General features: G+C 44.8%; 1 protein-coding gene across 1 annotated transcript in view; it reads left to right on the top strand.

The window, feature by feature from the left end:
* LRP11 (LDL receptor related protein 11) overlaps positions 1-27,608 on the top strand; it is a 52,356-nt gene that overhangs the window by 17,683 nt on the left and 7,065 nt on the right. Inside the window, exons 3-6 of the mRNA XM_043457125.1 lie at positions 7,987-8,128; positions 14,793-14,918; positions 15,716-15,922; positions 26,667-26,762. Of these exons, the coding sequence (XP_043313060.1) occupies positions 7,987-8,128; positions 14,793-14,918; positions 15,716-15,922; positions 26,667-26,762 (571 nt within the window). The remainder of the gene's footprint in view (positions 1-7,986; positions 8,129-14,792; positions 14,919-15,715; positions 15,923-26,666; positions 26,763-27,608) is intronic.

Below are 27,608 nucleotides of genomic sequence, written 5' to 3'. Positions count from 1 at the left end.
AGGGGCGCCGGGAGAACTGCTCTGCCGCTTGGCGCACAGTCTTGGCCTTTACGTGATGGGATTCGTTTCCAGGTTGTCTCTGGCCAATCATGCCGACTCACCGGCCCTTCCTGGTGGCGCACGCATTTCTCAGCCAAGATGGATTCCAGCGAGAAGGATTCTGGGAGTTGGGAGTTGGAGGTAGTTCAGTAGGTTCCACGTTCCTTACTACCGCAGGGAACTCATGCAAGTGGTTACTGTGAACACGGCCAGAGTGAGTGGGCGGTTTCAGTCAGTGGTTCTCCTAACATTATTACTGTGATGAAAGGATGAAATGCAAATGCAAATAAGACCCCTGGACCAGTGAGCAGCACAGAGTAAACAGTCAAAAATCATGTTATTCTGAGATCGTCTTTCCTTCGATGGTATCCACGTGGTCTTTGGTACTCCTGTCTTGCACCCAGACAGACTATGTTGGTGCCTGGGTAATGTTCGCTTAGAGATTCTCCCAAGGAACCCCAAATACTTACTCCCTGTGTTCAACAGTGCCCAGAAGGCCTTTAACAGGGAACAAAACCTCATACCTCCAGTGCCTGTGGAGGAAATCGTCCAAACTCTGGTCTTGAGGTAGGAGATAGATGGACCCCACCTCATGCCCCCCACCCACACCCAAGGTGAGCGCTGGAGTTTGTTCCCTGTGGACAGAAACTCCAAAATATCATAACGGGACCATCGAGAGAGGAGGCTGGGCCCCTGCTCAGATAAAAGATTAAAGACCACATATTACATATTTCTCATTCTCGAAATTAAGGAAACCCTCCCAACTAGAAAGCTCTTTGGAGGTCAAAAGGGGAGTGATGTCAAGTCTACCCATACTCCTCTTTAGTGGAATCCATCTTGCCTGAGAGATGTGTGTGCACGCATGGTAGGATACTGAAATATTCTTAATACGGATTCTGAACCAGGCAAATCAAAATGATTGGCCAAAGGACACCCAAAGGAAGAAATGTCTCATAAAAGTGATTCAGACTGCCACTAGGGCCTGACTCTCTCTCTCTCTGAATCCACGCATGTGTTCGTCCACATGTACTGTATTCTTTTTCCTCCTAATAAACACTTATTTCACTACTTCCTGTCTTTGTGGGAGTTCTTTTCTGCCAAGCCAAAGGGCCAGGGCCTTGTCCCTGACCTCTGGTATAGTGTCTAGGATTCAGCTCTCACCGCCATGCCCCGACCTCAGTCTCTGGAACCAAAGCCCCCAATTGCAGGTGGAGGCCACCCCAGATCAGTCTGGGTCAAAAAAGTATGGTGTTTCCCGCCCCCCGCCCCCCCTTTTGGAGATACAGGATAATGTGTTTATTTCAGAATTACTTAAATTTAGTAACCTTAACAAACAGTGAGTTTGAAAGTAACAGTGACACTTTTGTAAGTCCCATTCAGGCCCCTTTTGTATTGACTCAAGGAAACAATTATAGTTCCACTGATTCATTTCCTAGGGACCACCAGTTTTCCACTGGTTTCCAGACTCTCTTCCCCCCACACACACCCCTCTTGGAATCCAAGAATAATATGTTTCTTTTGGAATTACTTAACAGACTTGGTCAGTTTAAAAGTAACAGTGACACTTTTATAAGTCCCACACAGTCCCCTTTTGTAATCACCCAAAGAAACACAGTTCCACTGATTCGTTTCTTGAGGACCATCATTTTTCCACTGGTTTCTGGACAGTGTTTTTCTCTGTCTCTCTTTTGTTTCTAAACAGGACTTTTTTTGAAAAGTGCAGTTTTGTTTTTTTAAAGACATTTATTTTATTTGTGGGCTCCTCTTCCTTGCGGTGCTTGGGCGTCTCATTGCGGTGGCTCCTCTCGTTGCTGAGCATGGGCTCCAGGGTGTGCGGGCTTCAGTCGCTGATGTGTGTTCTCAGTAGTTGCAGCCTGCAGGCTCCGGACATGGGCTTAGTAGTTGTGGCACACAGGCCAAGTAGCTCTGAGACACGCAGGATCTCCCCAGACCAGGAATTGAACTCGTGTCCCTTGTATTGGCCCTGGAGAAGGGAATGGCATTCCACTCCAGTATTCTTGCTTGGAGAATCCCATGTACTGAGGAGCCTGGCAGTCTACAGTCCATGGGGTTGCAGAGTTGGATACGACTGAGCGACTAAGCACCCTTGCACTGGTAGGCAGATTCTTAACCACTGGATCATCAAGGAAGCCCCCCAGAAGTGCGGGTTTTGACACTGAAAAACCAGAGAATAGTGGTTTCCTGGGGGTGAGAGCAAAGACAGAAGGGGAAACAGAGAAGCAAAAAAAAAAAACACACCATTTGTCAGGGCACCAAAACAGATAGGGACCTCGGCAAAACTTCACCTACATTACTGCCTCTCAGCTATTTTATTCACCTGAAGATTTTAATAAAAGACAAAAAAAAGTTATAGCAGCCCATAGGGCATTTTTGAGACACAGAAGATTATCAAGGCTGCAAATTTCCTAAGAAACATCTGGGGTTAAGTTGGTGCACATGTATGAATATTCCATGGTGGCTTTAAGGATTTCTTTGTATCTTATTTCAAGAATGAAGGGTGATGTCAGTCAGTAAAAAAAAAAAAAACACAACCTACCCCCCAACCCACAGCAAATCCTAGGATTTACTATTCCAGTTAAACAGTAAGATACATGAGAGCATAATAGATGAATAATTCATACCTGTTTTGTTTCAAAGTTAACCTGGAGCCTTGAGGTAGACTACTCTTTAGGCATGGATTTTTTTTTTACACAGTAGCTCAAGGCCTTCATATTTAACTGCTTTTTTTTTTTTTCTTTAAGAAAAAGTACTTATTAGGAAAGGTTGAAAAATAATCTCCCTGGGGGGAAAAAAGCCCTCATGAAAAATAAATCTGAGTAAGCTGAGTTGTGAAAGCGCTACTCCAATAGCAGCAGGAGCTTTGAAGTCTCTTTTCTGTTCAGGAACACTCAACTTCCGAGACAATAAATTTACAGCACAATAGGCTTCCGGCATCACAAAATCTGCAGTCAATCTGGGCTTCCAGGTCCTCTTGCATTTAAACCTGACTTCCTGTCACTCTCCCTTCAAAGGTCGTGGCACTTCTATTTTGGGGTGGGTAGTGGGGTGAGAATGGGGGTGGGTGAGAGCTTTCAGAGGTTTTAAAGGACTTTGTGTGTGTGTGTGTGTGTGTAAGGAGTATGTGACTTTTTCAGGCCACAACAGGTAGCTGCTTTGTGCATGAGCTGTGGTTCAGGTCTTTCTAAGAAAATGATTCTGGAATAAGAACCCAGAAGGCTTAAAGCTCTGCTAACTGGGAGGTCGGAGTCTACAGTGACTCCGAGCATGGACTTTGGAATCATATGTTGTGTTGTGCTGGGCTCAGTCGCTCAGTCATGTCCAACTCTTTGTGGCCCCCATGGACTAGCCCAGCAGGCTCCTCTGTCCATGAGGATTCTCCAGGCAAGAATACTGGAGTGGGTGGCCATGCCCCCCTCCAGGGGATCTTCCCAACCCAGGGATCGAACCCAGGTCTCCCACATTGCAGGCAAATTCTTTACCATCTGAGCCACCAGGGAAGCCCAAGAATACTGGAGTGGGTAGCCTATCCCTCCTCCAGGGGATCTTCCCAACCCAGGGATCAAGCCCACATTGCCTGCGTCTCCTGCATTGGCAGGCAGACCCTTTATTTTGGGCTATGCTGAGTCTTCATGGCTGCACAAGGGCTTTCTGTAGTTGTGGCAAGTGAAGCCTGCTCTTCGTTGTGGTGCCCAGGCTTCTCACTGCAGCGGCTTCTCTCATCTTAGAGCATGGGCTCTAGGGCTCATGGGCTGCAGTAGTCACGGCGTAAGGGCCAGTTGCCCCGTGACAAATGGAATCTTCCCGGACCAGGGATTGAACCTGTGTACCCTGCATTGACAGGCAGATTCTTAACCACTGGACCACCAGAGACATCCCCATTTCCTCTATTGCTATGTCTGCATGTGTTTTTACACACTGTCAGCAGCTAACTTTGCTCAACCCCTTGGATTTTATATATTGCTTCCTCATGCCTCTAGCCCTACTTCTTAAGTTTGTAAGAAGAGGATTCTTCTCTGATTGGGCTGAGATAGAGGCAAAGAGTTGGACACGACTAAGCAACTACCACTTTCACTACTCTTTTTTTAACCAGGAAAATCCAGACAATTGAATTCATTTTGCTTCTTTTATGAAATTTTGGGTCATATCTGTGATGAAAAGTAAATAGAAAGAGGAACACGTAACTAAAAATCAGAACCTAAGCATGTTCACCTGAAATATCTAGACAATTGTATTAATAGCAGTATATGTTCTGGCCTCTGTTGGTCAGTTTAGCTGCCCCTGTGTCTCCTTCAGCCTGTGTGTGTGCTGGGAGATGGCATTGGATTACAACAAGGATCTTAATGGTGGCCTTCAAACCACTAACAGAGTTCTCGGTTTTGTAAGTTGACACGAGGCAGAAAGCTAGCATGCCTTTGGGTTCGCTGGTTCAATAGAATTTCTTACTGAAATATTTTGTGTGATGTTATCTTGTCACTGCTTATGACAATATGCCCAATGCCTTATATACTTTAGAAGCAACTGTGGGGGTGAGGGGAATAGAGAGGTAGTACTCATTTTGTAACCAAGTGTTGTACTGATAATCATGTATGTATATATGTGCGGTATACAAACAAATGCAAATGTATGTTCCTTGCCACTAAATTATTATTTTAGGGAGGTGCAGTGGAGCCAGAACAACAGACTGAGTTATACATTGATTTAGCCAGAGGCCAACCATCAAAGCCTCTGTTACTACAGAACAGATATGGCAGAGATTAGAAGTTCTTTGTTTTATTAAAGGTAATGTACTTTTCAAGTTACAAATTGGGTGTGTTGTGGCACTTCCCAGTGGCTAAGACTCGGAGCTTCCAATGCATCAGGTGTGGTTGGATTCCTGGTTTGGGAATCCCAGATGCCCTGGGGCTTGACCAAGAAAAAACAAACAAAAATAGGATATGTTGCATATAATCTGTGTGTATGTCTGTGTGTGGTAAATCCTTCCCAGTGTCATAAATGTGAGGAGACATCTAGAAACACCTGGATGCTTGGAGGGAAATCATCTATCTTACAGTTCTATATAGTCTTATATTGATGTTGAGTAAAGATAACTTTTGTTACCTAAATAACTAAACTAAAAAGGGCCAGGGAGTTAAAAATACAGATTACTTTGTATAAAATAAATAAGCTACAAAGATGTATTATACAGGGCAGAGACTAGAACCAATATTTTATAGTAACTGTGAATGGAGTAGTTATTGACTCACTATGTTATACACCTTAAATTTATCTAATATTGTAAGTCAACTATACCTCAATTAAAAAGAAAAAGCACATGTCAAGCTATATCACAAAAGAGATTAAAAAATTAAATGAGGGACTTTCTTGGTGGTCCAATGATTAAAACTCTGCACTCCCAATGCAGGGCATTCAATTCCCGGTTAGGGAACTAAGATCACTAATGCCAAAAAAAAAAAAAAAAGCTTAAAGAAATAATCAAATCAAGTTAGTCTTTTTGCCTTTTATGGCTTAAAAACCTGAAAGAATTTTCTGTATCCAGGAAGTAAAACCACAGAGTGAAAAAAACAACGTGAAATGAGGAAATCCAAAAGTCAAAGTGTTTGCTTCCTTTTCTCTCTGGGTCTGGGAGACCAGGTGAAACAGCAAACTCTTTAAACAAATTGCTGCACAAGAAGGGGCAAGAAGCCTTTCGTAGAAGGATTTTCACAGGAGACTAACAGGAGCTTGTTGACTTTTGCAGTTATCAAAATAAATCTCACACAAAGTCCTTGGTATTAAGTTACTATACTTAGTTTCTGCTCACAGAGGAAAGGCCTGCAGGTGTGGACTGGTGCCAATTGCAAAGCCTTCTTGGGAGGCCCTTCAGGCAAGATCCACTCTCTGCTCACAGTTGTCAGCATCTCCCTTTTCTGTTGGTGTCCAAACCCAGCGGCTCTCAGAGCTTTCCCATGGAAATAGTCGATCGTCATCACGCCTGTGGATAGCTAAAGTGCAAAATCTGACAGACCTATCCTTCCCCTCTAAGCAGAGTGTTCAAACTCTATTTATCTGAAAAAGTTTTTGAGACAAACTTCTACATACCTCGGCTATGTTTGCTAGAGTGCTCTGGCCCCATAAGGGCCAGAGGGAAATTTGGGTCGTTAAAAACCGTATTAAAGGGCTTCCCAGGTGGCCCAGTAGTGAAGAATCTACCTGCCAATGCAGTAGACACAAGTTCGATCCCTGGTCTGGGGAGATCCCACACGCCATGCACCACGGCTCCTGAGCCTATGTTCGAGAGCCCCGGGGGAGCGATGTGCAGCTACTTAGCCCTCGAGCTGCAAGTACTGAAGCCCATGCGCCTTAGAGCCTTCGCAGGGAGAAGCCCGGGCACCACCTCTAGAGAAAAGCCTGAGTGGCAACAGAGACCCAGTTGTTGTTGTTGTTGTTTAGTGACTAAGTGGTGTCCGACCCTTTGCGACCTCACGGACTGCAGCGCGCCGGCTTCCCTGTCATTTGCTATCTCTCAAAGTTTGCTCAAACTCATATCCGTCAAGTCAGTGATGCCACCCAACCACCTCATCCTCTGACCTCCCCTTCTCCTCCTGCCTTCAATCTTTCCCAGCATCAGGGTCTTTTCCAAGGAGTCAGCTCTTCACATCAGGTGGCCGCGAGAACCCCACGAACAGTACAAAAAGACAAGAAAAAGACCCAGTACAACCAATATATAAACAAAATTACTTTGAAAAACCATATTAATCCTGCCAAGTGAATAAGGACAACTAGAGCTGCCTTTAATAAAGAATGTCAACTCACACACACACACACACACACAAAGAAAGCAAGCAAGCAGGGAAGGGATATTTCATTTGAAAAGATCAAAATTCGAGTGCACCCAGGTCTGGATCTGGATCCAGTCTTTCCTGCCTCAGAGAGGAGGTACCTTGGAAGGCCAGAGGGAGGCTTCAGAGCCCAGGTGGATGGACTGGCCCCTTAGAGGGGGGTGCTCTGTCCTTCCAGACCCAGCGTTGGGAAGAGGCTTCCCGGAGAAGGCCCGGCCTGCTGAGGTGTAGTTGGACACTGGCACGCTGCGTGTTGACATCCAGAAGCCCAGTACCTTACTCACCTTCACAAAAATCTGACCAGGGCTTGGGTGAGGCTGATGTCTGTGTGGATGCCCCACCCAGCGCCCAGCCTCAGTGCCTCCCTGGTCTCTTAAAATCCCCATTAACTTCATCTGGGCCTCACTTGGCGTCCCCCAGTCACAAGTGCACTGACTCCGTCCTCCCATCTACCCGGTGCACTCAGGGCAGCAAACCCCCGGGCTGCTGGCCTTCCACAGCCTTAGGTCTGCGCTCGGGCAGACCAGCTGGGGCGGAGGGCAGAGCCTCTCTCTCACACACCTTGCTCAAGGCTGCGGGGCTCCCGTCAGCACGCTCCGGTGTGGTCATCGCCCGCCCCCGAGTCCCCCTGCGTTCCTGTCTAAGTCCCAAGAAGCAAAAAACAGTGGTGTCACCTGCTGCGTGGCTGCCGCCTGGCGCGGCCTGCCTGATTCCAAGCCAGAGTCGGAGAGGGCGAGAGTCTGCCCGGCCACCTCCTCCGGGCAGATCCACTCTTCACCCCCTGCCTGGCTACCCGCTCCCCTTGGCTTAGCCGCGCCCCTGTGGCCACAGGGAGGGGTCATAATGACCCTTCCTTTGCAACCACGTGGGTGGGAGTGGGAGGGAAGTTTCCCAAAGAAAGGGAGTGTCAGGCCCCAAACCCACCGGAACTCAGGTCTCCTGGCCAGCCTGCCAAAATTGTGTGTGATCAGTATTCTGAGGCCCAGGACCAGGAGTGGAGAAGGGGTTCACAGGACTGCTCCAAGGATGGCACTGATTTCCAGCTCAGGAGGACGTCAGATTCTGTGCTTCGGGTTCTTAATTGTGACGTTTCCTGTCTGGGTATCAGGTGCCTCAGTCCGGAACCCTGAAGCTGTCCCACCTGCGGGAAGGAACATACACCCTTCAGTTGACAGTGGTGGACACTGCTGGGCAGAGGAGCTCCGACAACGTGTCAGTGACCGTGCTTCCCGTGGCCTTCTCCACAGGAGGTGAGAAGAAAGCCCTTCCCTCGCGTTCACGGTGGCCAACACAAGCCAGGCTGTGGATGGAAGGGTGGTGTTAAACTGGCATTTTAGGGGCTTCCCTGGTGTCCAGTGGTTGAGGCTTCATCTTCCAGGGCAGGGATTGCAGGTTCCCTCCCTGGCCGGGGAGCTAAGATGCCCACAGTGCTTGAGGGCAAAACACCAAAACACAGAACAGAAGCAAGGATTTCCCTGGTGGCTCAGTCAGTGGTAAAGAATCCATCTGCCAATGCAGGGGACACGGGTTCTATCCCTGGTCTGGGAAGATTCCCACACGCGGCAGAGCAACTAAGTTGCGCCCAGGAGCCACATCCACCCAGCACACATGCAGCAGCTACTGAAGCCTGCGTGCCCCAGAGTCCGTGCTCCACAGCAAGGGAGGCCGCTGCAATGCGGAGCCCTCACACCGCAGCTAGAGAAAAAGCCCGAGCAGCAGTGAAGACCCGCCCAGTCAAAAATAAGTAAATAAAATTATTTTTAAAAACCACCAGAAGCAATATTGTAACAAATTCAACAAAAAACTTAAAAGGGTCCACATAAAAAAAAATTTGCCATTTTATATTCTAACTGTGCAATATAATGGGCCCTTCCATTTTATTTGTGGGAAATGCTGAGTGGGAAAATCTTAACTAAAAATATGATTACAAAACTAGGCTCCACTATATTTCATGTTAAGCGACACTGGAACAGAGGAGCACTTCACACTCCAGGGATGACAATAGGCTGTGTGAGTCACAGGACCTTAGAGATGCCCCATCTTTCCTTGATTCCGTTTCATAAAAGACATCTGGGTTTCCCAGGAGAGGGTGGGGTAGTTAATACTATGTTCAAAGAATGCAGCTAAGAGGTAAATTTAAAACAAATTAAAAAAATAATAAAACACGTACAGTGCATGTGTCAATTTCAAAGGACTGTTGACAACTTTTCATGGACACTTTACAGAGAAGCACAGACACGTTGATTACAGAGAAACACAGACACGTTGATAGTATAGCTCGACATACATACAATGGTTCCCACATCCTGCTGGTCATTGTAAGCTCATTTCTCTCTGTTTCTTGCTGTCCCAAACATCTACATTTCTAAGATTAGCTCATCAAGTTAAAAAAAAAAATGTACTTGGAACTTGGCAACACTAAAGCTATAGAGGTTTTGCAGAGATCGTGTGTGTGTGTGTGTGTGTGTGTGTGTCTAGAGTCCTGTGGCTCGGTCGGGGGATACTTTCTCGGCATCTGCCCTGAATGGTAACTGTGTGCAAGGAAGCGAGCATGGGTGCTGAGTTCCACAGACCTGATCCCCAGACCTGATTAGTGCCCCTTCACTAACCCTGGCTCTAGCAGACTTGTAGCCTGTCTCCTATATCTTCAGTTCCTCCATATTTGGATCGTAATCAAGCGAGCAGTCGGGAGAAAGAATAAAATCATTGGATTTGCTTGTACTTTGGCTGACCTTGTCTTCCATCAAAGAGACCAGTCCGTGTACATATTAGAAATGAAGGAAGGAGACTTTAGAATTCTAAGAACTCTGCCACCTTGGTAATTTGCCTTCCACAAAGAAACAGTGCTAGCAAGATACAGATACTAGCAACATTCAAAATGAGGTCGGCTGGCTTTCCCTGGAGTCTAGCAGTTAAGAATCCACCTGCCAATGCATGGTACACAGGTTCGATCCCTGGTCCAGGAAGGCTGCTCATGCCTCGGAGTAACTAAGCCCCATATGCCACAACTACTGGAGCCTGTGTGCCCTAGAGCCCATGCTGGGCAACAAGAGAGGCCAGCCCAATGAGAAGCCCTCACACCGCAGCTGGAGAGTAGCCCCCGTTCTCTGAAACTAAAGACTGAGCACCGCAATGGAGACCTAGTGCAGCCAAAAACAAACAAGTAAATCTTAAAAACAAAAAATCAGGTTGGTTCACTGCTGTTCAACCATGGTTCAGTTTGACCTGGAGGAAGGAAGAGCGGCTGCAAATGGTACCCCAAACTCCGGTCCAGTAGACGACCATGAGTAGGCGATGGGGAATGAGCCGGCAGCATCCCAGTCCGTACTGGAGCAAGGCCCTGTTTGTGGACCTACTGCAGCGATACGGAAGGGCCAGTTAAAACAAACCTGGCAATGCTGACTGTGCACTGGGGCAGGTGGGAGTAGAAAACAATGGCACCCGGTCCAGCTGAGGTCACGGCCAGTGGGGACCTGGATTTGCTTGTACTTCCAAGCACCTGGCCAGTGCTGAGCTGGAGGGCTGTGCTCCTGGGAACAGGGCTCCCTAGCCAGGGACCGAAGTGCTCCTGGGCAGCTGTCAGCCCTACAGAAATTAGCAAAGGGAGAAATGGCCTGAGCTGATGGAGGCAAAGGGCTGACATCAACCAGCTACTTGTTGCTCTGATTTATTCACTCTGGCCAGTCTTCTGGGCTCCCAAGGCAACTAGAGAGTAGCCAAGTTGCCGGTTGTACATTTCTGGCCTTTCTCAATGTGACGGAAGTGTGTTTGAAGCTGCAGAGGGTGATATGATTCACCTCTTATTACTGAAAGGCCAGTCGGGTGTAATTGGTCTTACGTAGGGATTCCCTGGTGGCTCAGATGGTAAAAAAAAGAATCTGACTGCAATGTGGGGGACCAGGGTTTGATCCCTGGGTCGGGAAGATCCCCTGGAGAAGAGAATGGCAACCCACTCCAGTATTATGGCCAGGATAACCCCATGGACAGAAGAGCCTGGCGGGCTACAGCCCAGGGGGGTCACAAAGAGTCTGATACAACTGAGCAACTTTGAGAGAGAGAGAGATCTTATGTATGCAACTTTATACAGCAAATAGAAAGAATTATGTTGTGTTAACTGCCTTCTGGAATCACTCACTGGTTAGATTGGAATAGCAAACTGAATTAAAGTTAATAAGACACCACATGCTGCTGCTGCTGCTGTTTCGTCACTAAGTCATGTCTGACTCTGAGAACCCATGGACTGTAGCCGGCCAGGCCCCTCTGTTCACGGGATTCTCCAAGCAAGAATACAGGAGTGGGTTGCCATTCCCTTCTCTGGGGGATCTTCCCAACCCAGGGATCAAACCTGAGTCTCTTGCATTGGCAGGTGGATTCTTTACCACCAAGTCACCTGGGAAGCTATAGGACACCACATGGAGACGTTGAAACTGAGAGATGGGGATTGAGAGGGCTTCTTCCCCTTGATTATATATACGGATCTTGCTGCTAGCTTGCTTTCTGGTAATCAAAGATGCAAGTTCTATAGTAAACAGACAAGCATATACCCTTGTTTCTATGATAACTTGATTCAGATTTGGATGTAGAGTCCACATGTTTTCAAGCTTTGCAAAAAATGATCTAGTCAAAATGAATAAAAAACAAACAAACAAGCAGTAATCTACTCAGAGAGCAAGCCAACAGACACTTCCAAGGTAACCCAGTTGTGTGATCTCCATACAGGATCCCCCACAGACAGTCAAGACATTTTTTAAAATGGACAAGAAAATATCAGAACTTATATTTGTATTCATTTTTAGTCCTCTTTAAATTGTCAGTCTATTTTGTAACATGTATTAAAATATGTTACTACAGTGGCACATACATATGATTTATAGATGGGAGATATACATGGTCAAAAGAGTCCGGAGACCACTGATCCAGAAATACATGGATAAATTGTTCGTATGGATCTGTCTCCATAGTGACCAAGGAGTCAGGAAAGCCTTGAGGTGGTTAGGATTTTCATGTCATGCATTTAAAAGGTGTGAGCAGAGGCTGCATCCTGGCTTGCTGTCTGCAGTTTCCCTTTACTTCTCCTCCCAGCCCCTTCCCCGTGACCGAAGCAGATCCTCCTTTCTAGGCCCACGTGCTCAGCCAGAACTGCTGATTCCCTTTGTCCCCTTCTTTCTGCCACTGTTTCTTAACAAGTGTTTGCTTATTTATTTGTTTATTAGGGCTTCTGTATTGGCTCAGCGGTAAAGAATCCACCTGTAAGGCAGGAGACGCAGGAGACCCGGGTTCGATCCCTGGGTTGGGAAGATTCCCCTGGAGGAGGAGATGGCAACCCACCCCCGTATTCTTTCCTGGGAAATCCCATGGACAGAGGAGCCTGGCAGGCTACAGTCCAGAGGGTCGCAAGGAGTCAGACACACTGAGAGACAGCACACACGTTCATGTATTTAGGCCGCGCTGGGTCTTTGTTACTGAATGAGGGCTTTCTCCAATGGCAGAGAGTGAGGGCTGCTCGAGCTGCGGGGCACAGGCTTCTCTTTGCGGCGACTTCGCTTCCTGCAAAGGACAGGCTCTAAGCCAGGGGCTCAGTGGTCATGGCTCCGGGGCTGTAGGGCACAGCCTCAGTAGTTGAGGCGCACCGGCTTAACTGCTCCACGGCAAGTGGGATCCTCCCAGGCCAGGGATCGAACCCTCGTCCCCTGTTGGCGGGCGGATTCTTAACCGCTGGACCACGAGGGATGTCCCTGCCACCATTTATTTTCTTCACCTCTTCTTCCTCCAGAATCTAGGTATCCTCAAATTGCCTTCCACCCAGATGGACTCTTTTCCCAGCATTTTTTTTTAAGTGTTAAAATACATGTTTTAATTTTCTAATTAGTAACAATTTATATTGAGAGAGCATAAAAACAGTTCAGGAAAAGGACTTAGAACTTAATGGAATTTCAAATGAGGAAATTATAGTTAAGAAGGGTTATGTACTATGCAACTAGTTAAGAGCTAAAAATTAAAAATACAACTACCGTATTACCCAGAAATCACACTGCTGCTGCTGCTAAGTCGCTTCAGTCGTGTCCGACTCTGTGCGACCTCATAGACGGCAGCCCACCAGGCTCCCCCATCCCTGGGATTCCCCAGGCAAGAACACTGGAGTGGGTTACCATTTCCTTCTCCAATGCATGAAAGTGAAATGTGAAAGTGAAGTCGCTCAGTCATCTCTGACTCTTCACGACCCCATGGACTGCACCATACCAGGCTCCTCTGTCCATGGGATTTTCCAGCCAAGAGTATTGGAGTGGGGTGCCATTACCTTCTCCATTTTCCCAGCATTTTAACTGAACTTCTTTCCAGTAGAATGCTTCCAAGACCCACTTGGATGTGTATTCTATGCTCAGAAATATCATCATGGTTGCTCTCCTGTGTTCTGAGACAGTTATCTAGTCCATCTGTCCCTGGAGAATATAGACTCCTTGTGACTCCTTTAGCCTGATACCTTTAGTCTGTATCACCAGTGTCAGTGGTTATTAGTTGGCTTACTCCAGAGCTGGGGGCACAGGGAATGCCTTTCAAGAAAATACTTGTAGCTCTGAGGGTTAAAAGCTCTTGAGCACTCCAAAATGGAGAAGGAAATGGCAACCCACTTCAGTGTTCTTGCCTGGAGGATCCCACGGACAGAGGAGCCTGGCGGGCTACAGTCCATGGGATCATAAGAGTCGGACATGACTTAGCGACTAAACCACCACCACCGCTCCAAAATGGAGGGAATTTCATTATTTGGAGATAATAAATTCTCACTAGCTAGTAGCTAAAGATTCTATTTTTTCTTTACAGCACCACGGATCTATGATGGCCAGCAAACAGGGTTCAACAGTAGAAAGTTGATCTCAGTAAAAATTATTATTTAGGAAACATGAATGCAAGACACACGCAGCATGTAAAAAGTGGTGTCTCTGGGCTTCCCAGGTGGCTCAGTGGTAAAGAACCCACCTGCCAAGGCAGGAGATGCTGGTTGGACCCCTGTACAGGAGGGTCCCACATGCCGTGGACCAAATAAGCCCATGGACCACAACGACTGAGCCTGTGCTCTGGGGCCCGGGAGCCGCAACTGCTGAAGCCCTGACGCCCTAGAGCCCATGCTCAGCAACAAAGAAGCCCTCAGTGAGGAGCCCAGGCCCTGAAACTAGAGAAAAGCCTGAGCAGCACGGAAGACCCAGCACAGCCAAGAATAAATAAATTAATTAATTTAAAAAATTTTAAATCATTAAAAATGACCAAAAAAATAGAAAACCCCACAGGGACTTCCCTGGCGGTTCAGATTTCAGGATGAGACTTCACCTTCCAATGCAGGGGGCACAGGTTTGATCCCTGGTTGGGTAGCTAAGATCCCACATACGTCGGGGCAAAACACCAAAACATGAATCAGAAACAATATTGTAAAAATTCAATAAAGACTTTAAAAATGGTACACTTTAAAAAAAAAAACAAACAAACTAGTGTCTCTGATAAAATAGGGTCAGCCAGCCAAGTGCTGTGCAGAGGATGGACCAGTGTTAGGGGCCTGCTGAGGATGTGATGGGGGAGCACGTGAATGCAGAGTGAGTCTCCTGAAGGAGGACACCCAGAGCTGGGTGGGGAAGACCGCAGCTGCTGCTTCTCTGCTCCCACCTCTTTAGCTCTGTTGGCTTGGACAAGGACCCTGAGACGAAAAGCCCATGGTGATTCCTGAGAGTTCAGTCAGGAAGGTCAGGAAGAAACCCCCTAACCTTCCAGAACCTACTGCTGCCGCGCAGCCTGTCAAGTGTCCCCTCATTACCTGCATCTCCTCACCCAAAGCCATCCATCGTTCACACAGTCTCGGTTGATCCTGACACGGTGGAAGCACTTTCCTTTCTGCACTCCTGTGACTTGAGACTTGTTTACAAACAGGATGCTCGAGTGTCTGCTCACGCTACCACTTCTTTTGTGACGACGGCTGTTGCATTGACATCACGCTGGCTTGTGACGGAGTGGAGCAGTGTCCTGACGGGTCTGATGAAGCTTTCTGTCAAAATCGTGAGTCACCTGCATCACATTTTGGGGGTAGAAGGGATGTCTGTATTCTGACAGTAAATGCACACTCAGCAGTGTTCTTTTTCTGCCTGGTTTCAGTATAACTTCACATGAACAAGCTATGCCTTAAATTCAATGGGCATTTACTGTAAATCTTTAATGCAAATTACAAATGTCAAAGTTTGGTATTACTTAACATTTTAAGAGATAGTTTTTAATTTTCTAAAAGAGTCTTCCTCATCCTAAAAAGTTTGTTTAGCATATGCTTTTTAAGAAAACTAAAATGAGTTAATGTTTTGTTTTGATAGATTTTTTTTAGAAAAGTTATGACATTAGGGTGTCGCTAGGTCAGAGCTATAAATCATTCTTATGAATCTGAGCAAACTCAGGGTGATAGGGAAGGATAGGGAAGCCTGGCATACTGCAGCTCATGGGGACATAAAGTCAGACATGATTTAGCAACTGAACAACAGCAATGTGTACATAAACACCGCAAGAAAGGAAGAAGGGCTGTGAAAAGTTTACTGAAGAACTGAAAGTACTTGAATGAAGAACTTGAGGAAGGATGACTGATCTCAGAACCTTAGGTTGAAGGGTACTTTGTCTATTTCTTTATGAGAAATTTCAGAAAGCTAATTCTTGGAAGAGAACTGATGACTTACTTGGAAACAAGAGCTAGTAGTTCGTCAACGAGGCTCTGAAATATCTTAGGTGATATGTTTTGAATCTATTGCAAATGTGGTGGTTTTAGGTAAAGGTCAGGGGAGGAACCTAACTGACAGCACCTCTTTCACCCTCAGTGAGCGCTGGCCGAGAGATGGAGACCCACACCACCCCGGCACAGCCTAGAACCCCGGGGCCAGGCGCAGAGGCAGGCCGGAGCGCATCGCCTGAAAAGTCGGAGAAACCTGCCACCCCAAAACAGACACCTGAACTATCAACCACAGAGAAGAAGAATCATTCCACCTTTGGGGGACCAGAAAGTCACATTGATCTTGAGATGCCAGGTAAGGACTTGAAGCCGATTTTCTCAAAGAGTCTCATTTTCTACAATGACTCTTGGCTCAAAGTGAGCTTCTATTTGAAGAGTGTTAAGGAAATATCTTAAAAGAAAGGACAGATTTAAAGCAAATGATTTGGCCAAAAAGAAAAAAAACCTGACATTTTTGCTGATTATTTATAGCAAGGAACACCTATTAAATACATTCATAAATACGCATAAATATAGCAAAGAGATCAAACAAGTCAGTCCTAAAAGAAATCAACCCTGACTATTCATTGGAAGGACTGATGCTAAAGCTGAAGCTCCAATACTTTGGCCACCTGATGTGAAGAGCTGACTCATTGGAAAAGACCCTGATGCTGGGGAAGGTTGAGGGCAGGAGGAGAAGGGGACGACAGAGGACGAGATGGTTGGATGGCGTCACTGACTCCATGGACATGAGTTTGAGCAAACCTCGGGAGATAGAGAAGGACAGGGAAACCTAGCTGCCCTTCATGGGGTTGCAAGGAATAGGACACGACTTAGTGACTGAACAAAATACATACTCCAGAGGTATCAATACATTTATTGTAAATAAGGTGGAGTTTAAAAGTTTTAACGCCTATGTTAAAGGAAACTAATGCCCTAAGTGCTAAACTTTAGGTTATTTTGAGGTGAAACAGTATAACCCTTACATGTTTAAGTAAATCCTCTTCACACTAAGCAAGTGAATGTAAAGAAAATAATGTACTGTATTGAAAAAGTAGCATGTGCTGGTAATTCAGTGTCATGCCTCCAATTTAACTAAATCTATCATCTTTTTTTAAGAGATGGCTAATAATGTTTTAAAATACATTCATACTCCTAAAGCATTACAGGATTCTCTTCTAAAAATGTTTACACTTTTATATTTGGATACTTATATGACATAGGAGAGAGAAATATAGATGAACACATTTCTGTGTGCTTTTGTAAATGTCTTTAAGAACTCAAACTCTGCATACATTTTACCAAAATCTGTTGTTTCGTTGCTAAGTCATGTCTGATTCTTTTGTGACCCCATGAACTGTAGCCTGCCATGCTCTTTTGTCCATGGGGTTTCCCAGGCAAGAATACTGGAAAGGGTTGTCATTGCCTTCTCCAGGGGATCTTCCAAGCCCAGGGATCAAACCTGTGTCTCCTGCATTGGCAGGCGGATTATGTACCACCGAGCCACCAAGGAAGCCCAGAAAGGGACAAACCAAGGACTGAGCTTCAAACTGAGGGCAGGGTCAACACCACAACTGACCAGAGTAGGTTGTGTGGAGAAAAAAGAAAGTAGCAAAGGCCTTTGCACACGTGCGTGCTAAGAAACTTCAGTGGTGTCCAACTCTCTGTGACCCCATGGACTGTAGCCCACCAGGCTCCTCTGTCCATGGCATTCTCCAGGCAAGAATACTGGGTGACCATGCCCTCCTCCAGGGGATCTTCCTGACCCAGGGATCGAACCAGTGTCTCTAACTTCTCCTGCATTGGTAGGCGGGTTCTTCAGCACTAGCACCACCTGGAAAGCCCACAGCAAAGGCCTTTGTGTGAGACAGACCCCACTATCGTTTTACCCGGTGGGCCAGGATCTGGACTAGAGGGTGCTGGGTGGGCTAGGTTCTGCTCCTGAGGGCCAAAGGCTGGCGACGCTGGCAGCACAGTGGGGATCGCACTGCGGGCAGGGCTCCTGTCGCCTGAGTGCCAAACAGCCCCCACACATCCGCTCTCCCAGCCGTTTTCTTTATAACCTTCCCAAAGACCTGTGACTGATGGAGAGACGGAAAGCACCTAACACCTGAGCATCAGACCCCTGTGAGCACACCCTTCATATTTAAATAAGAGACAGTATCAGGGCCTGCCTGTCTCCTTTCTCTTCCACGCTGGTCCATTATCTTCTCTCAATCAGACAAGAGGCCGAACTGCGCAGACAAAATATTACCAAAATAATCTCTCACTATTTCAGTAACTTCTTTATGAAACCATTTTGTTCATTATAGAAGATCCAGAAGATGCAAATAGTGAAAACGGAAATAACGTAAAATACCACCCTTTTATTGACATTAACTTTCAATATTTCCTTCTAATCTACTTTGTAAATTTATCTACAAGGTTATCTGCTTTGTAAAATTTAAAGTGCTTTGATACAAATATATCTACAAAATACTCTACAAAGGATTTACAAAAACAAAACAAAAAAGCAAAACCTTGGTCATACCACAGATATCTTTGTTCCCCAAATAAGGATTGAAGCCACAGCCTCTGCACTGGAAGGGCAGAATCTTAATAACTAAACCATTAGGCAAGTGCCCTTCAAAGGCCTGCTTTATCTATTCCTTGCTGGTACCGCCACCTAATGGGAGAACTTTGTCACTTCATCCAATGCTTTGACTGTCTTAATCCATTTTCTCCGTATGAAAATGGAGAACCTAAGAGCAGAGCTGGGGGGACCAGGTGTCTTTGGCAGCAGGGATGAAGTTGACCGACCTCACGAAGTTCTCAGAGGCCACAGCGGGTGAACTCCTGCTCCGTCACTTTGATGGAGAGGCACACGTGAACTTGAGTGAATTAGCTGAAAGCAGAGTGGAGACCCAAGGCCAGTCTCCTTCCTGAGGTCTAGTCCCAGCTCTGTGTTTAGAACCCCGAGGAGTTGCTTCATGTCTCTGAGCCTCAGTTTCCTCATTGATTAATTCGGGCTTCATTGGTAACCCCGAAGGCTCTGTCTAGCCTGGTGTCTGTTTCAGGGAAGATAAATAACCGTAGACTCATGCAGGCCTCCATCAGCCCTTATCCATGCTAGATCCTGCTCTGTGATCCCAGTTCTGTCTCCTGTGGGGGCAGCGGGGTGAGGGAAGACAGCTTCAGAATCCTTTTGCAAGTAGTGCTCCAGGCTGCCACCACTGTGAATGGGAGTTGACACCCAGTCTGAGATGTATTTGCAGCTCTCCTTATTTGGGGGCTGGGGGCTGAGTCATCCATCCCATGACTCAGCAGCACGGGGATCTTTTTTCCCAACCAGGGACGGAACCCGTGCCCCCTGCAGTGGAAGAGCAGAGTCCTAACCACTGGAACACCAGGGAAGTCCCTACATCTCTGTTTCTGTCCTTTTCAATAATAAACCTTTGACTTGGGCTGTGAAGGTGTAAAGAATGGAGTTTCATAGATGCAGTGAGATAATATGCAGTTATTATTTCTATTATATATTATTTTTCCTAATCACTCCAGTAATATGTACTTACTGTAGAAAATTTGGAAAATACAGAAAAATATGAAGAAGTAAAATCATCTAGCAAAACTCACCATTAACAATTTGTTGCATTTTCTCCCAGTTCAGTTCAGTCACTCGTGTTCAATTCTTTGCAACCCCATGGACTGCAGCACGCCAGACTTCCCTGTCCATCACCAACTCTCAGAGCTTGCTCAGACTCATGTCCATTGAATCCATGACGCCATCCAACCATCTCATCCTCTATCATCCCCTTCTCCTCCCACCTTCAATCTTTCCCAGCATCAGGGTCTTTTCCAATGAGTCAGTTCTTTGCATCAGGTGGCCTAAGTATTGGAGCTTCAGCTTCAGCATCAGTCCTTCCAATGAATAATCATGATTGATTTCCTTTAGGATGGACTGGTTTGATCTCCTTGCAGTCCAAGGGACTCTCAAGAGTCTTCTCCAACACCACAGTTCAAAGCATCAATTCTTCTGTGCTCAGCTTTCTTTATAGTGCAACTCTCACATCCATACATGACTACTGGAAAAACCATAGCTTTGACTAGACTGACCTTTGTTGGCAAAGTAATGTCTCTCCTTTTTAATATGCTGTCTAGGTTGGTCATAGCTTTTTTTCCAAGGAGCAAGCGTCTTTTAATTTCATGGCTGCAGTCAGCATCTGCAGTGATTTTGGGGCCCCCCCAAAATAAACTCTCTCACTGTTTCCATTGTTTCCCCATCTATTTGCCATGAAGTAATGGAACCGGATGCCATGATCCTGGTTTTTTTAATGCTGAGTTTTAAGCCAGCTTTTTCACTCTCCTCTTTCACTTTCATCAAGAGGCTCTTTAATTTTTCTTTGCTTTCTGCCATAAGGATTGTGTCATCTACGGATCTGAGGTTATTGATGTTTCTCCCAGCAATCTTGATTCCAGCTTGTGCTTCGTCCAGCCCAGCATTTCGCGTGATGTACTCTGCATGTAAGATAAGCAGGGTGACAATATACTCCTGACATACTCCTTTCCCTATTTATTTGGAACCAGTCTGTTGTTCCCTGTCCAGTTCTAACTGTTGCTTCTTGACCTGCATACAGATTTCTCAGGAGGCATGTCAGGTGGTCTGGTATTCCCATGTCTTGAAGAATTTTCCACAGTTTTTTGTGATCCACAACAAAATGTATATACAGACACACGTACATTTATTCACTTATAACAAAATTAGGATATCATTTTACAAAACATTTTTCTCACTTATGAACATTTTCATGTTATGAAATGTCCATCAAAGTCACAAAATTATTACATCCAGGGTAGAAATTCCCTGGCAGTCCAGTGGTTAGGCACAAGTTCAGTCCCTGGTCTGGGTACTAAGATAGCCAAAATATTTTTTTTCAAGTCCAGGGTAAAGAAAATGGGAAGAAAAGAACAGAGCCTTGAAAGTGTTAGAAAGGGCCTCCCACAGTGTGTGGTTTCTGTTTGGACAGCTGCCCCCATTTCCTTCCTTTTCCGTCATCTCTGAACCACCAGACTGGAATCCGCAGCCTCTGACCTTCCTGTGATTTGAAATTATGTTATACTCAGCATAACATCAGTAGATTTAAAAATGCACTGTTGGGGCTTCCCTGGTGATGCCGTGGATAAGAATCCACCTGCCAGCACAGGAGACATGGGTTCGATCCTTGGTCTGGGAAGATCCCACTCGCCGCAGAGCAACTAAGCCTTTGAGCCACAACCACTGAACCTACTCATCTTAAAGCCCAAGAGCCACAACTCCTGAAGCTTTCACGCCTAGAGCCTGTGTCCCACCACAAGAGAAGCCGCTGCAGTGAGAGCCCACACACCACAACAAAAAGTAGCGCCCACTCACCACACCCAGAGAAAGCCTGCACAAAGTGACGAAGACCCAACCCAGTCATTAAAACAAATTTTAATGCATTATGGTTTGTGACCTACGCCAGTGTTTTACAAGGATCATCAGCTAGTACAGTAAATATAGACAAGTTGATTTTTCTGCTCCCTCATTCCCGCACAGGCTTGGGAGGATAAATAAGACTAAGCTCCCTGAAGACGTGCTAAAGAGATACTAAGATTAATACTAATAATGTAGTATAGAAAGTAATGAGATTAAGTTTTTTAATCTACCACATTGGCAAAGGTGAAAGCATAATAATAATAAGTGTATAGAGAAGTGTCTCACCTACTTTTGGTGGGATTCAAATTAGTAGAGTCTTCCAGAGGGCAGTTTCTGAAGCCTTGTATGTATGCCTTGACCCAGTTAGCCTGCTGTTAGGAATTTATCCCAAGCATGTTCCTAAGGATGAAGTTAAGGGCGTGGGTGAATATTCAGTCCCACCGGTGAACGCATGCTCTGTACGCTCAGAGCCGCAGTGGGGCTGGCATTTGCTCATGCAGACGCACAATGGCTGGACTGTTTCCCGGGGTGGTTGCAGCTGTGAGGCCTGTTCTCTGTATGGTCCAAGTCGTCTGTAAACAAGGCTGTCCTCTTGTGTGGACCCAGCTGAAGGAAAGAAATCTGGTTTCCAGTTCTGCAGATTAGCTAGAAAAATGGTCAGGTATCCCCATTCACACTGAATCTGGGTTGTTGGTTTTTTTTTTAATAGTTATATTTTGTATTCCACACTCTAACAAATGTCTTCCATTTTCTGACTAGTCTAATAACTTTTAAATTGGAGAATAATTGCTTTACAATATTATGTTGGTTTCTGCCATACATCAACATGAATCAGCCACAGGTACACGGATGTCCCCTCCCTCTGAAGCCTCCCTTCTGACCCTGAACCTGGATTTCTTTTTATAACTAGAAAACATGTTCATCCCCGCAGGTTGGCCACATTTTTTAAGGATCTGGATTAAAGCATGGACTTAGGAGAATAAACAATTTCTGTATGGGGATGAGGGTGTTTGCCCGTACTTTCTCGAATTCCCATGCTAAATATGCCAAAGCCTCGCTGTTGGACTAATCTTTGGAGGTAACGAGTGAGCAACTTAGACCTTCAGGTTATCATGGACAGTATTTTATTCAGAGAGGACATTCTCACAAAGGATATTTAAAGGGTTTCTTTCTTCCTTTTTTAACATGTCCTATATTTTATGTTTTCATTCTGAATAGTCTGTTGTCTTCCTGCGTGGTGGTGGGAATCAACTGGATTCTCAAATGAATGGAAGATTTAGTCAAAGAAATATACTTGTCACAAATGAAGATAATCAGATGGCTATTTCCACAAACTTATTTTGAAGGGAGTAGGTCCTCTTTCATTGACCTAACTTCTTTGGAAAATATCATCTAATGAGCTATAATCAGCAGACACCTTTAAATATACCCAAGTATTCTGGTACATTCTTTGGCATTGCCTTTCTTTGGGATTGGAATGAAAACTGACCTTTTCCAGTTCTGTGGCCACTGCTGAGTTTTCCAATTTGCTGGCATATTGAGTGTAGCACTTTCACAGCATCATCTTGTAGGATTTGAAATAGCTCAACTGGAATTCCATCACCTCCACTAGCTTTGTTCATAGTGATGCTTCCTAAGGCCCACTTGACTTGACATTCCAGGATGTCTGGCTCTAGGTGAGTGATCACAGCATTGTGGTTATCTGAGTCATGAAGATCTTTTTTGTATAGTTCTTCTGTATATTCTTGCCACTTCTTCTTAATATCTTCTGCTCCTGTTAGGTCCCATACCATTTCTGTCCTTTATTGTGCCCACCTTTGCATGAAATGTTCCCTTGGTATCTCTAATTTTCTTGAAGAGATCTCTAGTCTTTCCCATTCTGTTGTTTTCCTCTATTTCTTTACATTGATCACTGAGGAAGGCTTTCTTCTCTCTCCTTGCTATTCTTTGGAACTCTGCATTCAAATGGGTGTATCTTTCCTTTTCTCCTTTACCTTTTACGTCTTTTCCTTTCTCAGCTGTTTGTAAGGCCTCCTTGGACAACCATTTTGCCTTTTTGAATTTCTTTTTCTTGGGGATGGTCTTTTTTTTTTTTAGTACCTGTGCAAATCCTTTATTAAAGCAACAACCAAAGTACAGGATGGCTCACTTTTTTTTTTTTGCTGCTATATCAACTTAAATATTAATCATTTGTGTATACATTTAAATTATTTTTAAAAGGCGAACATTCATAGCTCACAAATCAACAGAGTGACATTTCCACCCAGATACACTTTTCCATCTTATTTCCCAGTTTTAACAATGAACATTCAGAACCAGAGGGATAGCACATCAAACGTAAGTGGCAGCACCTTCTGTGAGCAGCGCTAGGGTGTCTGAGAGATACACTGAAGGTTTACATTCTTCATTAAATAAAAATAATTTATGCAGGAATATTCTTAGACCTATTTGCTTTGTCTTTACATTCTCTATGAGCTTTAAGTTCAGTGGTGGCATTCTGAGCATTAGACCCCTTACAAATGACATCCCTAAAAGAGTCTTAATTAAAGGTCATTATCACTGTCATATGATATTTTCTTGTATAACAGATAATCAGTCTTTCAGAAGGCAAAATAAGCAATTCTATTTTATTTGATTTTTCACCCCACCACGGATTTGTTTAATCCAAATCTTGTTAATCACTGTAGAAACCCTATAAGTCATTAGGAAGATGAACTTTGTTATCTGCTAGAGGATTTTACAATGAATAGGTGAATGTAAAAATGACTAATACCTTGAAGATGATGGTGGTTTCGTTGCTAAGTTGTATCTAACTCTTTGCCACTGTAGCCCGCCAGATTCCTCCATCCGTGGGATTCTCTAGGCAAGAATACTGGAGTGGGTCGCCATTCCCTTCTCCAGGGGATCTTCCCGACCCCGGGGTCAAACTCGCATCTCCTGCATCGCAGGTGGATTCTTTGCTGCTGAGCCACCAGAGACACCCTACCTTGGAAGCAACAGAGATCAAAATATGTGCGTGACTATACAATGAGATTTGGTGGCTATTTAAAGGGTACCAATGAATTAGTCTAAAAAGCAAGAACAGAAATAAGAATTATGATGTAAAGGGAATGCAAAAAGGGTGTGTGAAGATGGATACTGGGCAGTCATTGAACTGTGCTGAGTATAAAACAGAGTATCTGAAAGATAAGTTAAATGCTCCGTTTTCTCACCCAATGAAACACCAAGAGGAAACCCCTATTCACAGAACCACTGGGGCCATGAGGAATTTCAGCACTGGTGAAAAAGTGAAAGTGGCAGTCACACAGTTGTGTCCGACTCTTTGTGACCCCGTGGACTGAAGCCTGCCAGGTGCCTCTGTCCATGGGATTCTCCAGGCAAGAATATTGGAGTGGGTTGCCAGGGGATGCTCTTGATCACTGCCTCCTGTGCAATGTCACGACCTCCATCCACAGTTCTTCAGGCGCTCTGTTTATCAAATCTAACCCCTTGAATCTATTTGTTAAAGAAAGGCAATGACAAAGAATGTTCAAACTACCTCACAATTGTACTCATCTCACTCGCTAGCAAAGTAATGCTCAAAATTCTCCAAGCCAGACTTCAACAGTACATGAACCATGAACTTCCAGATGTTCAAGCTAGATTTAGAAAAGGCAGAGGAACCAGAGATCAAATTGCCAACATGCATTGGATCATCGAAAAAGCAAGAGAGTTCCAGAAAAACAGCTACTTCTGCTTTACTGACTACCTCAAAGCCTTTGACTGTGTGGATCACAACGAAATATGGAAAATTCTTGAAGAGAAGGGAATACCAAACCACCTGACCTGCCTCCTGAGAAATCTGTATGCAGGTCAAGAAGCAACAGTTAGAACTGGACATGGAACAACAGACTGGTTGCAAATTGGGAAAGGAGTACATCAAAGCCGTATATTGTCACCCTGCTTATTTAACTTATATGCAGAGTATATCATGAGAAACACTGGGCTCAGTGAAGCACAGGCTGGAATCAAGATTGCCAGGAGAAATATCAATAACCTCAGATGTCCAAATGACACCACTCTTATGGCAGAAAGTGAAGAAGAACTAAAGAGCCTCTTGATGAAAGTGAAAGAGGAGAGTGAAAAAGTTGGCTTAAAACTCAACATTGAGAAAACTAAGATCATGATATCCAGTCCCATCAGTTCAGTTCAGTTCAGTTCAGTCGCTCAGTCGTGTCTGACTCTTTTCGATCCCATGGACTGCAGCACACGAGGCCTCCCTGCCCATCACCAGCTCTCGGGGTTTACCCAAACTCATGTCCATTGAGTCAGTGATGCCATCCAACCATCTCATCCTCTGTCGTCCATTTCTCCTCCTGCCCTCAATCTTTCCCAGCATCAGGGTCTTTTCAAATGAGTCAGCTCTTCATATCAGGTGGCCAAAGGATTGGAGTTTCAGTTTCAACATCAGTCCTTCCAATGAACACCCAGGACTGATCTCCTTTAGGATGGACTGGTTGGATCTCCTTGCAGTCCAAGGGATTCTCAAGAGTCTTCTCCAACACCATAGTTCAAAAGCATCAATTCTTCGGCGCTCAGCTTTCTTTATAGTTCAGCTCTCACATCCATACATGACCACTGGAAAAACCATAGCCTTGACTAGACAGGCCTTTGTTGGCAAAGGAATGTCTCTGGTTTTCAATATGCTGAAGAAGCTTTAAAGTTTTTTGTTTGTTTGTTTCTTCATAAAATTCCTCATGTCAGCAGATCACTTCTGATTTATTTCCATTGAGCATTTTATTTTGCAAAAGTCTCACCTGAAATTACACTTCCATGTGAGGGTAACTCCACTAACTCATTCATTACGATATTATCAATATCATTGAGCACACAAGTGCCATGAATTCCTAGATGGCAGATAATAGAATGACACAGCCCTGGCTCATCAGAACCTGAGATGAAAACTCTAAGATTTAATCCTCTGTTACTCTCAGGAGTATATTTAACTGAATAGAACAGGTAAGCAATGAGCAAGCTATCATTACATCAGAAGTGCTGGTTTCCACCAATAAGCAGTTAGACACATCTGAGTTTGAATCTCAACCCTATGACTCACTGATTACTTGAATGAACCCAGGTAAGCACTGAACCTCTCTGAGACTAACCAGAAAAAAAAGCAACAGAGCTATTAATGCCTGCCAAACAGCGTTGAGGTAAGAAAGTGAAGTAGCTTGTGTGAGTGATTTATATGTGCTCACTGTTCAGTTTCTAAAGAAAAAAATGTTTCTGGACTGTTTCTGCATTCTATGGTATAAAGTCCAACCCTAACCCTTGGCTTTTCTAGCTGAGCTTTCTCCTTCCTTCTTTGGGTGGGGCGGTAGGGGTGGGGGTGAGGGGAAAGTTCTGGAGCGGTGAGCTTGTTTCCCATCTCTGTCCAATGGTTTTCCACTAGCCTCACCTCTGCGTTATTCAGTTGGTCACATTGGTTATCTTGTGTTTTAGTATCAAACACAGGCCTATGTTTATTGGGGAAATAAAGCCTGTAAGTCCTTTCTTTAAGCTCTTCCTAAAAAAAATATATGGCTGTATTTTCACATCTATTTCCTGAAGTTTCTGATGAACCTTCAGTATGTTTTATTATTTTCCACAGATGGTGATTCCTCAGGGAAGAACAGAAAAGAGGAAAATTATATTTTTGAGTCAAAGAGCAATCGAGGAGGAGGGGAACACCCGGCCCCAGAAGCAGGTAAATGTTCACCTTGGAAACTCATTGCAGGGTCGGAACAATTGCAGGACCATGTATCCTGTTGCTGAGGTTATCAAGCAAATTTACAAGAGTTCGTGACAAGAACAGGGATCTATGGGTCAGAAAAACTGTAAATTCTCATCTCCTATATCACACTTCATCTTGGGGCTCTTGAACTAGTATCTTCACAGGTTTTGTCCTCAGCTTTCTGTTCTATAAGTTGACTGGAGTGGATGATCACTACAGTCCCTTTCCCAGGCATAACATTCTGTGGAAGGAGTAATACTCAGGACACAGTGGTTAAGAACATGGGCTCTAGAATCAGATGCCAAGGTTCAAATCCCCTGCTCCATCACTAACTCCATGACCAGGTTATCTTCTCTCTCTGGGTCTCAATTTCCTCATTGGTCAGATGGGTGTAATAACTATACCCAGAGCTGTTAGGTAGAATAGATAGGATATCACTACAGAGCTTTTAGCATATTGCTTGGCTCATTTGATAAGTCATACAAGTGATGGCTATTATGACTGTTATTTGTGATCAACAAGGGCAGAGGTGTTAGAGTATACAGTTCTTTCTCCAAGTGCTTCAGTGACAAGAGATGGAAGACACAGGAATGGGGAAAGTGTGCAGGAGGTAGAGGGGATATTTAGTAAGTAGAAGAAGAATACTGTAATTTCATGGTTTTGGTTATTTTTAACTAGACAGGAAACACTTTCAACATAGTCCTGTAGAAAGGTAGATTTTGATCCTAAATCTCACAAACAAATTAGTAAAATACAATTTAGGAGAACAAAATATGATTATTAAGCTACAGATCTAAACACTGAGAAAACTTTCTTTTT

This window comes from Cervus canadensis, chromosome 33, assembly GCF_019320065.1.
Source record: "Cervus canadensis isolate Bull #8, Minnesota chromosome 33, ASM1932006v1, whole genome shotgun sequence".
In the NCBI taxonomy this organism is placed as follows: Eukaryota; Metazoa; Chordata; class Mammalia; order Artiodactyla; family Cervidae; genus Cervus; species Cervus canadensis.
This window is presented reverse-complemented; position numbering and strand designations above follow the sequence as displayed.